The 13,836-nt window shown below is 29.9% G+C and overlaps 1 protein-coding gene across 3 annotated transcripts in view; it reads right to left on the reverse strand.

The window, feature by feature from the left end:
- Positions 1-13,836, reverse strand: part of LOC129968172 (trithorax group protein osa-like) — a 128,837-nt gene that overhangs the window by 31,651 nt on the left and 83,350 nt on the right. For all 3 annotated transcript variants that reach the window (XM_056082009.1, XM_056082010.1, XM_056082011.1), the window contains one exon: positions 2,956-4,543. In XM_056082009.1, coding sequence (XP_055937984.1) covers positions 2,956-4,543 — 1,588 coding nt within the window. The remainder of the gene's footprint in view (positions 1-2,955; positions 4,544-13,836) is intronic.

A 13,836-nucleotide genomic window follows, 5' to 3' on the forward strand; every position in this document is an offset into this window, starting at 1 on the left:
AAAATCGAATTTGCATTTCAGACGTGTTTTTCCCAACCGACTGAAACAAGATTTTGGCTTAGAACTACACTTGTAGTCATAAAATCACAAACCAAATTTGAAATATTTAATTCATTGCCTTTTTGAATGATGCGTTTATATCTTTCAAAGCGCACACCTACAGATGGTAAAAAAAAAAAATAAAAAAAAAATGTTTATTTAGGTTTGTCAGAAATAGAGGGTGGCTCCTGTATATGTATGCTGCAAGAGAGGGGCGAAAATTCATTCATGAAAACTGATTTAAATAACTTCAGAACTATAACTTCTTTTTTGATGGATGTAAAATTCTTGATTTCTTTTCTTTTGTTTCATATTGCATTTGGAATAAAAAAAAACACAAGGAAAGATAATTCTCCCCAAAACATATTAATCGATTCTTGTTTATCGATCTTAGCTATAGAGTTTTCAAGAAAAATAAAAAGCAATGGCAAATGACACTAAATTTAATCCTCATTTATTTCAATCCATATTCGCACTATTTATTCAAGCTAACAGTTTTATAAATACTCTTAAATTAAGAAGATATAACAAAGTATTCTAAATATCAAGTTAGCTAAATCTTTTTTCTTTAATTTCCCTGCTGTAACAAACTAATTTCTATAGATTTTGCTTATAAGCATTTAAAAAAAATTAAGAAACAAATAAAAAAAATTGTTTTATTATACAGTTTAAAGCATCTATTAGAAATGAGATAAAACTTGTTTGTAAAAAAATATCTGAAATATGAATCTGACATCTTGAAGCCTCAGTTTAAAATTTCATTATCATGAAAATTTAAGATAAGGCGGTCTTGATTTTCATTTTAGGTATAGTATGTCAGGCAGAGTTTTCTTTAAATAATTATATGTGTATATTATAAATAACTTTACGTATATTCTTTAAATAACTATATATGCATATTATAAATAACTTTACGTATATTCTTTAAATAACTATGTGTATATTTATTATAAATAACTTTACGTATATTCTTTAAATAACTATGTGTATATTTACTATAAATAACTTTACGTATATTCTTTAAATAACTATGTGTATATTTACTATAAATAACTTTACGTATAATCTTTAAATAACTATGTGCATATTTATTATAAATAACTTTACGTATATTCTTTAAATAACTATGTGTATATTATAAATAACTTTATGTATATTCTTTAAATAACTATGTGTATATTATAAATAACTTTATGTATATTCTTTAAATAACTATGTGTATATTATAAATAACTTTATGTATATTCTTTAAATAACTATGTGTATATTATAAATAACTTTATGTATATTCTTTAAATAACTATGTGTATATTATAAATAACTTTATGTATATTCTTTAAATAACTATGTGTATATATGTGTGAAATCTCAATTTTTTTATGAAGTAAAATTGATTTCAAATCATAAGATCACTGTTCGCGTTAAAATGAACTATGAAATTAATTTCATTGAAAGTTGCATTATTATAATTGACATGTAATCATACAACATTTTAATAATGAATTGTAATTGCAGCACAATTGCAAAAAAATTACTCATATTATCAATAATCGTCAAAAATGCCTTTGAGATAAATTTTCGAATTCATTTTTCTTTTACCTGCACCCATCTTCTCCCGCCCCCATCTTCCAGCAATTGAAATGAAAGATTATGCTTTTACTGATTGTTTGAATTAAATATTTATAATTCTAAAAAATATAATGCAAAAGCTAATTTAAAACGCTAAGGGTTAATGTCAAGAATAAACAATGAAAAAAAAAAAACTGATTGTTATTAACACTTTGAACAACCTACAACCTACTAATAGTCACCACTCTAACTCATTTTCAACATATGCATATTGCAAGATACAAAAATGAGCATATTTGAATAACAAAACAGATTATTCTTCAATTTAATATTCCGATATTTGGAAAATACTACTGAAACAGCAGAGCGGATAGATCTTCAACAAAACTGAGTACCATACTCAGATGGAGAAAAAATATTCTTTCGAAACGGCTTTAATATAATTAATCTTGATAGCATAAATGTTGTTTATTAAAAAAATTATGTTAATATTTTACTTTAAACGTATATTTTTGCGAAAACATTATTTTGGCAGACGATTATCAAAGAGAAAGGAGCTCAGATTGTTTAATTAATTTAAATGAAGACGCAGAAATAACCATCTTGCATAGAAACCGATTTTTACTCTTTACTAAAATGTATTTCACCTGTTTTGATATCTGTAGGATGCGATTAATTTACATATTTTCTCATTGTCCGCATTAGGTTAATTTTATCAATTTTTGTTACTTAGATAATTTTTTGATTTAAAAAATAACACACCTGTAGGATCTTTTTTAATCTCTTTTATTGTGCTATATTATACGAAAACAACAGTTACAAAAATTAAATAGAGTCTTCTGCATATTAAATTTACTTAATGTCATTCGATAGTTTACCCAATTCAATTATATGGATAATATTATTCTTATCTTTGTCGATCTTAAATGATCAAATCATTAAAAATTTGCTAAAATATTTACAATAGTTCGTGATTGGCTTTGTTAACATATTGATACAAATATCATCAAGCAGGATATGCTCTTTGCTCACACCTTAATCCATACGAAAATCCTGAGCAATTAAAAGAAAATTATTGCAACAATTTCAACATCTGAGCTGTTTGAAGGGATTGCACATCTTACAAGCATTTGTTTTTATGAGAAATTATCGCATTTATGATGAGCGAAATTACAAATTTTCATTTGTTAAGATGCGATCATTATCTTTTAACTTCTATATGCAAGTGGATTAAATAAAAATAATAAGTTGAAAGTAATGATGTAGATAATAGCAGATAAAAGAACGGTTTAAGTTTGTAATGTACTGACATTTTGCGTGAAATTTACAAAGTAATTTGATACTGACCTTAATTTGTTTCTTCCAAGCCGGCACTTCTTGATTGACACCTGCAGAAGACGGCATGGGTGGGGGTGGAGGTGGGGGCGGTGGGGGAGGCGGCGGTGCAGAAGTTGGTGGAGGTGGCGGCATTTGTTGCGATTGAAGAGTTGGAGGCGCTTGTTGTGATTGCGGAGGAGTTGGATACGTTTGTTGCGACTGAGAAGGTGGGGGTGGCGGCGGAGGAGGTGGAGGTGGCGTTGGCAATTCCGAAGACGACGGCCAGGGTGCACCAGAGCTTTCAACTGATGGCGAAAAGGGTGGAGGAGTTGGAAAAGATTCCACTGGGGCTGGAGACCATGGTTGATTGCCAGACGATTGCTGTGATTGTTGCCTTACAAAGGGTCCAGGTACACCATAAGTGTACGGAGAATTACCATTGTTAAATTGTGGTTGTTGTTGATTCACACTCGAGTTTGAACTTGCCGGAGAATAAGGTTTAGGTAATGATTGATAATTTGTTGATGGTTGCCTTTGAAATCCTGGAGTTGAATTCGAATTGACGGGTTCGTAGCGAACAGCTTGCTGGTTGGTTGTCGGAGATGTATTTTGACCGCCGAATAATCCAGTTGGTTGCGGCAGATTTTGAGACCACGAATCTTGTCTAACCGGGGGAAAATGGGAAGAATTTGCTTCATTTGGTTTATTTGAAAATGATTCCTGTCGATTAAAGACAGAATTACTTGAATTTTGATGCACTGGCTGGTTTGACCAGGAATCTTGCCTAGATGGCGGATATGTATTTGAAGTTTGTCTTGAGGGAGATATCGAATTTTGTTGTGCAGACTGATTCCAAGAATCTTGTCTGGACGGTTGGTATGAAGCAGATTCTTGTCTAGCAGGTGGATTTGACCATGAACTTTGCTGGTAAGGTGAAGGACTTCGTCTCTCCGCTTGATAAGGTGTTGATTCTTGCCTATTTACTTGATAAGGCATCGAATCCTGCCTATTTACTTGATAAGGCATCGAATCCTGCCTGTTTGTTTGATAAGGCGAAGAATCCTGCCTTACAGGTTGATAATTAGACGAGACTTTCCTTGCTGGATGAATAATCATCGTCGATGAGTTACTATCGACTCTGTTGTCAAAACCATTATTTTGTGGCTGATAAAAGGATGGAGACGCTTGACCTGATCTCTGAGGAGACTGCTGGACAGGCGAAAATTGACTAGAATTACTTTGGTAAGAGGTTTGCCTAGCAGGTGATTTGAACTGGCTACTTACATCATTAGTAGGAATTATTATTTGTTGAGTATATCTAGGTGTCGAGGTAACTGTTACAGAATCTTGGTAAGGTGAATTTTGATAATTTTGTATTGGAGCAGTTGATGGCGTTTGTGGTGCAGACTGTTTTCTTGGGGCACCAAAGGTATGAACATATCCACCCGACGGATCTACTTGAACACTTCCTTGAATAACATCGTTTTGATCATTGTTGTCTGGTCCAGATGTCTGAAAAGGTTTCCATGTAGTTTGCTGAATTGAAGGTGTAAACTTTGTTGGATTAAATGACGGCGTAGACGGAGTAACTGGTGACCATGTTGACCCTTGAGGTCTTCTGTAAAGAAATTATTCATTTTAGTAAATATATATATCATCATCTTTTCCATGATATAGATTTTCTAGGTGACTTTCGTAATTTTATGAAAGATATAACCTGAAATGTGAACATATTTCAAAAATATATCTAAAAATATTCATGTTTTTTTTCCTAAAACTTCGTGAAAAACAAGAAAAAATAAGAGCTATTAATATATAATATTATATGACCAAATTCTATTATTCTATTTCTCCAATAGAAAAATTCAGTTGATTTGAATAAGAATTTGAAATTTATGTGCTAAAGAAAAAAACCGAAAAGAAAACATAGCAAAAAATTAAACAGCTGCAAAAATAAAAATCACTAAAACTCTTCATTATAATTCCATAAAAATGAATTTTTTAGAATTTATTATTTTATAGAATTTATTCAATTCAATAAAATTGAATCGAGATAAAACTAGCATTGTAATTGATCAAACTGATAGTTTTCCCCACGAGTTTCAATCTTTTTTAAGATACATACATATAATCGGATGCTTTAAAAATGATAAAAATTAAGTCTGAAGTATGGTATCTTTATTACAAAAAGATGATCTATCCCTTTAATGCGTATTTGTTGCCATTTTCGATCAATGAAACATAACAATAGTAGCATAGCAATATAAGTAGATAATTATTGGTAGGTATCTACTTATATTGCAATATTTGATGTCTCAAAAATCAGATAGGACTTGATACTGATAAACACGGACTAATAATATAATTTTTACCCAGTTAATAATGGTTTTAATATATATTTTTATTTTTAATATCAGCAGAATACTCAGTATTATTGCCTATAGAACATTGCCTTATATTATACGAAACCAAAAACTTGTGGTTCTCTCTTAAATACAACGATGATTGTTCTGTTCGAGAACGGAAGTAACACTCGATATCTTAATGAGTGAAGAAAAAAATAAAATGATTAATAAGATGTAGCATCATGTAATGGTAAATAGCATCAATGATGCAGGCGCTAAGAGAAAAACTCAATGATAAAAAAAAAAAAAAATGGGTAAATTATTGTCTGATTATACTTTTCTGCCATTTTCAGTTCAGTGTAATAATAAACACAATAAGAAACAATAATAAGAAATTAATATAAAATCTGTTCAAAATTGTTTAAATTTCACTGAATGATGTCAAAAATGAATAATGATACCAACATAAAAAACCATAACGATTTCAATATTTCATTTGCAAAGCAATTAGAATATTAAAATCAATATTAAACAACTTTCCTTGTTGCAAGTGTCAGATATCAATATTTTATGAGAAGTTATTTTCAGTTCACTATTCCCGTTTGAAAAGTCATGAAAAATATTTCGGATGCTGCATAAAAGGCTTTCTCTCTCATACATTTCTCATACTAACATATTATAACTCATACATTTCTAAAAATTTTCTAATTCACATGATTTTTTAATTTTAATCATTGCAAGAAAATTATAGTTTTTTTAATGAAAATACATCAGAATTAATCTCCAATTTCCTCATTTTTATTTTGATTTAAAGGTGTACAAACTACTAGAAAGAATATTATATTTGTTTGATATGTTTAAACGAAAAACGGAAATAAAATTGCAAAAATCTTAAAAACAAATTCATTACATTTAAAATCTGGGAAAAAAATTTCGCATCCTATCGCATTCGTTTGTACACTTTTCAGGTTCGATTTAGCGGATTCGCGAAATATAATTGTATATATTTCAATAATTTACGGAAACATAATCCTAGTCGTTTATTTCGCAGTAGAAGGCCATAATTGTTTCCCAATGCATAGTAGAGAAAAACAACCCAAGACAAAATTAAATCTCAACAACAATTAGCACGAACAATTAAGTCATACTGAAAATCAAATTTATTAAATGTTTTTAAAGTCAGCACACAGTGTATGAAACAACAGTGATTTTTTTTAAAGAACACACTTAAGTAATGTAAAAAAGGTACTAAATAAAATAAATGATTATGCGCAGATTTATGAAAATATTGGCGAGAATACAGAAGACTACTTGTTAATTAAGTCTTCGCAGCAATGCTTCGGATCTTTTTAAAAAAGAAATACAAAATGTTTGAAGTATATATGTTACGGTAAATGTAATAAAGTGGTGATTATGTATTAATCACCGGTGATTATTCATAATCCTCAATATGTTTAGTGATGATTGGGAATAATCACCGGTAATTATACAAAACCCCCACTTTACCAATGTAATAAAGAGTAACGATGTAATAAAGTGGGGGTTATGTATAATTACCGGTGATTATTCCCAATCATCACTAAACATATTGAGGATTATGAATAATCACAGGTGATTAATACATAATCACCACTTTATTACATTTACCGTAACATATATACCAATTTTTCATTATTAACAACAAAAAAATAAATAAATAAAAAATTCATAACTTAAATTAATTAATATATTAGATTTAATCTACAGCTGAATATTAATATACGTTCCAAACTGATTGGGGCTTACTTCAATGTTGCTTTGATGAAAACGCAGCAAGCACTAAATCTTACTTTCAGATTTTTTTTTTATCGAAATATCTATAATCTATTTACATCAAGACCAATTACAATTTATTAGTTGAGAGAAACCATTGAAAGAGAATGAATCGAAGCACCGCATCATGTGTTTATCAATAGGTGCAAATCATTGATTGGAGTTATCAGAAGTGTCTGACATTTAACGTTTAAATCACTTCCAATAATTCAAACTCTATTTCCAAGCAAAACTTTGTTTTCGATTAAGTAATTTGAGCTATGAAACTGATGAATGTCTTTAATTCTCATGCTATAGTAATACAATGAGCATGCATTTTTTAGAAACTATAGTATTAAATATATGATAATAAAATGTGAGGATAAGTAGCAGAGAGACAATCAAATTTTTTTACAAACATGAAGCATCACGAGCAATAAAAAATTCATTCATATATTTTGTAATTCTTTTATCACGAATGATACTGAGGTCTGCTGTTTAAAACTAATCCGCCAAAAATCATCTTGGACTTCCATCGGTTTAATTTCAAGATTAATTATAAAAAAAAGCTGATGATTTTAATTCCAAACCGAAAAAAAACCTTTTTGTGTAATTTTAAATTTTTTTCAATAATAAATCTTATAGAATAATGAATCAGAGCCATTATTCAAATTAAGCGCGACAAAGTTTATACATTTGCTAAATAAAAATATTTTTAAACCTAATAATAACAAAGTTATTAAAATTTATATAAAGTTATTAAAAATATTTTTAATTAAAGCTTGTTTACGTTAAATTATATTTCACTTTAAAGCATAAAATAAGCATGCAGTTATAAAAGAAATAATCCGCAATTATGCAAGGAAATAAGGAATTTGGGGATTGCATAGTTATTATTAAACATCATGAGGAATTGATCGTATGTCATTTTTAAAAAAGCCTAAAAACAATTTAATAAAATTCAAATTTGTATATAATTTCACAGTTACCACAATATAGAAGACTCTGAAAGATAGAATTAATAAGCTACTGTCCTTTCTTTGAAAAGTCCATCATAAATAATTTAAATTAAAAACTATTTATCTTGCCCTATAATATCAAAAACTGTATTCTGTATCCAAATTCAATTAAATAATTATTGTTTCCAAAAAAAAAAAATCAAAATATTTGCCTAACTTTTTATATAATTCTTATTTCTAAATATTGAATTACATTTTGGCAAATACGAAATGAATCTGCTTTCTGTTTGTATTTAAGAAAAATTTATGTCTAAAATAAATTTTACGTATCATAAAAACTGAAGGAAAATTTTCAGCAAGAAATAAACTAAATGCTTATTTAAGTAACAAATCATTTAAATGAGGCAATCTTATTTTCGATTATGAATTGATTTATTTTAAAAAGTAAACCTTTAAAAGTAAGCACTTCTTTCCATTTTTTTATTAATTTTCGATTATAGTATCCCAAACATAACCAATGAGAATGCATCAGAATAAAATAGAATTAAAAGAAAAGAATAATTTATGTTTCTTTTTCCACTCCTCCTTTTGTTGAAAGTTTTTAAAACTGATTATTCCAGTGTTCCTGATATTATTTATTTGACTTTTGATGAGCTTTACTCTGTATCCACTCCCTTCTATTTACATAAAGGTTATTGATAATCCTGGATTGAAGTTTAGAAAATATGGCAACTGGAAAATTTTATTTACATGCCGTATTTATCATTGGTCTTTATAGAATTCGATTCAAATGAAATATTCCAAAGCAATAAATATTTTAAGAACATATATGTTTAAACTATATATGTTTTATTCGTAATGAGAAAAAAAGGAGAAAAATGAAAAGATAAAAATTAAAATAAAAAAAATAATAAATTGCAACTTACTCTACAGCGGTACTACCTAACATAGTAACATTCAACTACTAATTCGAATTGGGAACAAAGAAACAATGATCTAACTGCTGAGCACTGTCAAATAACCTATTTTGAGGAAGAAAAGTGATATAACGTGTTGCACTACCGGAAGTGACGTCACCGGTTTAATGGATGATATGCGGTTACGCGAGTCGTCTGCTAAATTGTTTGGATTCTGATAAACGAGGAAAATGTAAATACGAGATTGGAGAAACGCCATGAAAGAGCTCTCTCTGCTTTTCAGACGTATTTATGTTTAAAAAAAAAATGCAGCTGACCAAAATGAAATGCAAATTAAATAAGTTGAGCATTCATTTTTTTAAAAAAAACTTACATATTTAAATTTTCCAAAACGAATCAATATTTTTCGAAACCATATTTGTAAAAGAAAATATTTTATCTAGGTAATAATGAATTGTTGATTCCCGATTTTATTTAATTCAGTTTTTTGAGTAAAGGTTAGTTTATTCAATTTTTTTAAATAAAGCTCATTAAGATGTCAAATGTACTAGAAACTAATATCCGGTATTTTTCATCCAATAAACTAGGCCAATATACAACTAGCATATATTGCTACTTATACAATTCTATCAAATACGAACAGCATATATTGCTACTTATACAATTCTATCAAATACGAACAGCATATATTGCTACTTATACAATTCTATCAAATACGAACAGCATATATTGCTACTTATACAATTCTATCAAATACGAACAGCATATATTGCTACTTATACAATTCTATCAAATACGAACAGCATATATTGCTACTTATAAAAAAAATGATCAAATTGCTTTGATACAGTAGCAGGGCTTATTCACATTATACATATTAACATCGAAGGACCGAAATTGCTCTTAATGTCAACGAAATAGCGAATGGAAATAAAAAAGAATGGAAGCTCTAAAAATAAGAGACGATAAGTCATCGGGTATAAATAGAACAAGTCAAGTGAAATTCTTGATGATTGTGTGAAGCTTCAGAATTTCTAGCTGACTTCAGACGAAAGGTGCCTTTTTAAAATGTTACTTCTTATGAAGTATCGATTCGAATTTGCCATTGTAGTACATCTTGTAAAAAAAATCTGAAAACTGTCCATTAATTTAAGATTAATGAAATGCAGGATGTTGTAAGAAAATGGAAGATTTACTTAGTGCAACTTTCGGAGGAGACTAAGTATAAAAAATATAAGAATAATGATAAATAACTGGACACAATAATCGAATCCTACTATCTCAGTTATTTACTAATAGTTTCTTGCTTCTTTACTACTAATTTTGAACACTGTATATATTTGATTTTTGTTAAATCGTAAACAATATATATAAACAATTTAACTTCATGTCCATGATTCCGCCAATTTGTTCTATATTAAAACTGCTATTTTAATTGCCTCACATATGATTTTTTATATGATATTATATATGATGCCTTTATATATGCTCACTACGTACATGAACTTTTATAATGGAAACCAGCCTCATAACATCATAGCGCTAATGAAAATGTAAATCTGGGAGCACGGCAGTGCCCCCGCCAAGTCGAGCAAAAACAAGCGGCACGGCCGTACTATCCTTTTCTCGAAGCAGTTCAGGCCATTTTCAACCCACTATAACTTCGTTGTGGATAAAACTAGAAGCCTGAATTTTCAGTAACCAAGCAGGCATTATATAAACACGGTATATTTCAAATTTCATTAAATTTGAACCAGTAGTTTAAGAATTATAACTAGTCAAAGTTTGTAAATTTTGTCACTGACTGACTGACAGATCATCAAAACTCTAAGGCACTTCTAGCAGACATAGAAGCTTCAAATTTAGAATACAATTAGTGTTTAGTGTATAAATCAAGGAAAAACTAAAATATCCATGTAATAATGGACGGATCGATAAATTTTTCGAAGTTTCGAGCATTATCCATTTTGTCGGCAAATTCGTAGCCAAGTCGCCAAATGGTCGCCAAGTTTGTCACCAAGCTCTCGTATCACTGGCTCGGCATCCGGTAGCATCCAATACAGATTACTGTAAAACGGTCTTTCATATGATGACACTATTCTCGCTGGAAAAAATTAATTAAATCTCAAAATTACAGGTTTCTAACAATATCTAATTTGAAATAATTCAATTTGAAGCTGTGGAAGCTGCAAACGCAATGGGTGACTTTCAGAGAATCAATCTGGTAGAAGAAGAGCAAACTGATCTTCAAAGTATGATCGCAAAACAATGCCGATAAAAAAAGAGTCTTCGATATGATCACAAATAAAATGGACACAACCGATAATAACGCTGACGTTTTACGCTGTTTTGTGAGTGGAACTGGTGGCACTGGAAAGAGCTTTTTAATAAAAACTCTGAAAATTTGGGTTAAGACTTATTTAAACAAAAAAAATGGCAGTTAGTACTCCAACAGGAATAGCTGACTATACATAGAATAGATTGACTATACATAGACTATTGCAACTGCCTGTAGAACACAAGCAAATACCGAAGTACAAACAACTTTCTGATGAAGTGCTCCTTATGAAATCAGATTTGAAAGAAGTAGTGTTGTTTATAATAGACGAAGTGTCGATGGTATCCAATGTTTAACATATATTTACTTACGCTTATCTGAAATATTCGACACAAGAGACGATCAGAATGGGTAGTTTGGAAAAAAACATCTTGTAGTTTTCGGAGATCTCTTACAGCGTCCGCCGGTAAGAGAAAAGTCACCTTTTGAAAAACTCTCAACTGCGGAAACTAACAAGTTATTAGGTTCCCTCAGTGTACCGAATCTGTGGACTGAACTGTTCATATACGATGAACTTACAATTAACATGCGACAGCTCAATGATTTTGACTCTGTTGAAATGCTAAATAGAATAAGATTAGGTGTGACTACACAAAAAGACAGCGACTTACTCTCGACTAGATTAATAACTCCCAAATCCAATTCAAATGAAAACAGATTAATTGAAATAATTGAACACCTCTCAAAACTTCCTGATGATATCGTTTGCTTATTATCTACAAAAAACATGTGTCAACAATTAAATACTGCAATGCTTAAATTTCTTCTACATCCCAAAATAAAACTTACAGCTGTAGATAGCATAAATTTCCCCAGATACCTAACAATGCTTCTATGACTGCAGGCCTGGAAGAGAACATAATTATAAAAATAGGAGCAACAGTCATGTTAAGGCGAAATATTGACGTGAGTCTTGGTTTAGTTAATGATTGTATCGGTATAGTGCAAAGAGTAAAGGTTGATCAGGAAAATACAAAAAATAATTAAGAAAATATACATTGCATTTAATAAAGAACATGTTTACGAGCTTAGTCCGGTCAAAACTAAATTTGAAATTATTAATAGAGCTTATGTTCATCGCGAACCGTTTCCCATATGTATAGCCTATGCTATAGCTATACACAAAAGTCACGGTCTGAGTCTAAATAATGCACTGATGGATATTGGTTCTACAGCGTTCACATCCGGTCAAGCTTACGTGGCACTTCCGAGAGTTACAAGTCTGGACGGCTTACATCTAATAAATGTCGACTTTGCAGTATTAAAGCGCAAGAATCCTCAATTTGTGAATACAACAGACTAAGAAGCATTTACCGTCCAGACTTGTCAAAAATTGTAACATCAAAGCTTACAAGAAAAACCCATAGAGACAAAGACTGGGCTTTGAGAAAAACTGTGGCTGAATCTCAAGAAGTAGTACCGGAAAAGAAAAAGGGGAAGACTACATACAAAAATAAGAAAAGGACTATCTACAAAAAGAAATGAGATGCCATCAAAAACATAACTTGTAAAAGAAACCAAGTCTCGCAACTCAGTTCTTCTATCGTAAAAAGTTGTGAGATCCATGTAATACCAAGTCGGTCTATTTATTCAGTCCCTACTTAAGGGTCCTTCTGTCTTAAGTTATTACGTAATTAGCTAACCTAACAACATCTTATAGTGACCATATTAATATTAAAAATCTTTTATGGTTTAAATAAATAGATTGACTTGGCAATCGCACTAAACAATCTAATTTAATATAATATGTTAATGTAATCTAATTTAATGTAAAGATACATTGTGTTTTCATGCGATGGCCAAGTCAATCTATTTATTTAAACCATAAAAGATTTTTTATATTGATATGGTCACTATAAGATGTTGTTAGGTTAGCTAATTACGTAATAACTTAAGACAGAAGGACCCTTAAGTAGGGACTGAATAAATAGACCGACTTGGTATTACATGGATCTCACAACTTTTTACGATAGAAGAACTGAGTTGCGAGACTTGGTTTCTTTTACAAGTTATGTTTTTGATGGCATACCCTTTTCATCTATCTATTAAATTTTCCGATATTTTAATTTCTTTTTTTTCTTTGTTTTGTAAACCATATAGATATTTAAAAAGAATCCTCCTTCTTTGGCTCTCAGAAATGGAAAAAAAAATCACACGACTAAATATTTAATGAAACAATGAAAGCAGTTTGAATCTCAGGGCAACTATGAAATCTACAGTTTTAAATCGGATAAAAAAAAGCTTTTAAAATTTTTTTCAAAATTACGAAAAAATTCACAGGTCTATTAAATTGGCACCATTAAAAACATTTTTTTAAAGTAGGCAACGTTATAACATTCATTTTTGTACAATATTTTCGGAAGTTATCGAGTAAAAGTACTAAAATGCAGCTTATTTTTTAGTTAAACTTCCCTCTCCACATATATATGTGCCAAATTTAGTAGTTGTAGGTCAAAAGGTCTGATCTGTAGAACACACACACACACACACACACACACACACACACACACACTTAATATTAGTAAAGAAAAATTTAGTCTTAGATAAGTGGTAATTCTATT

This window comes from Argiope bruennichi, chromosome 5 (assembly GCF_947563725.1).
Source record: "Argiope bruennichi chromosome 5, qqArgBrue1.1, whole genome shotgun sequence".
Classification (NCBI taxonomy): Eukaryota; Metazoa; Arthropoda; class Arachnida; order Araneae; family Araneidae; genus Argiope; species Argiope bruennichi.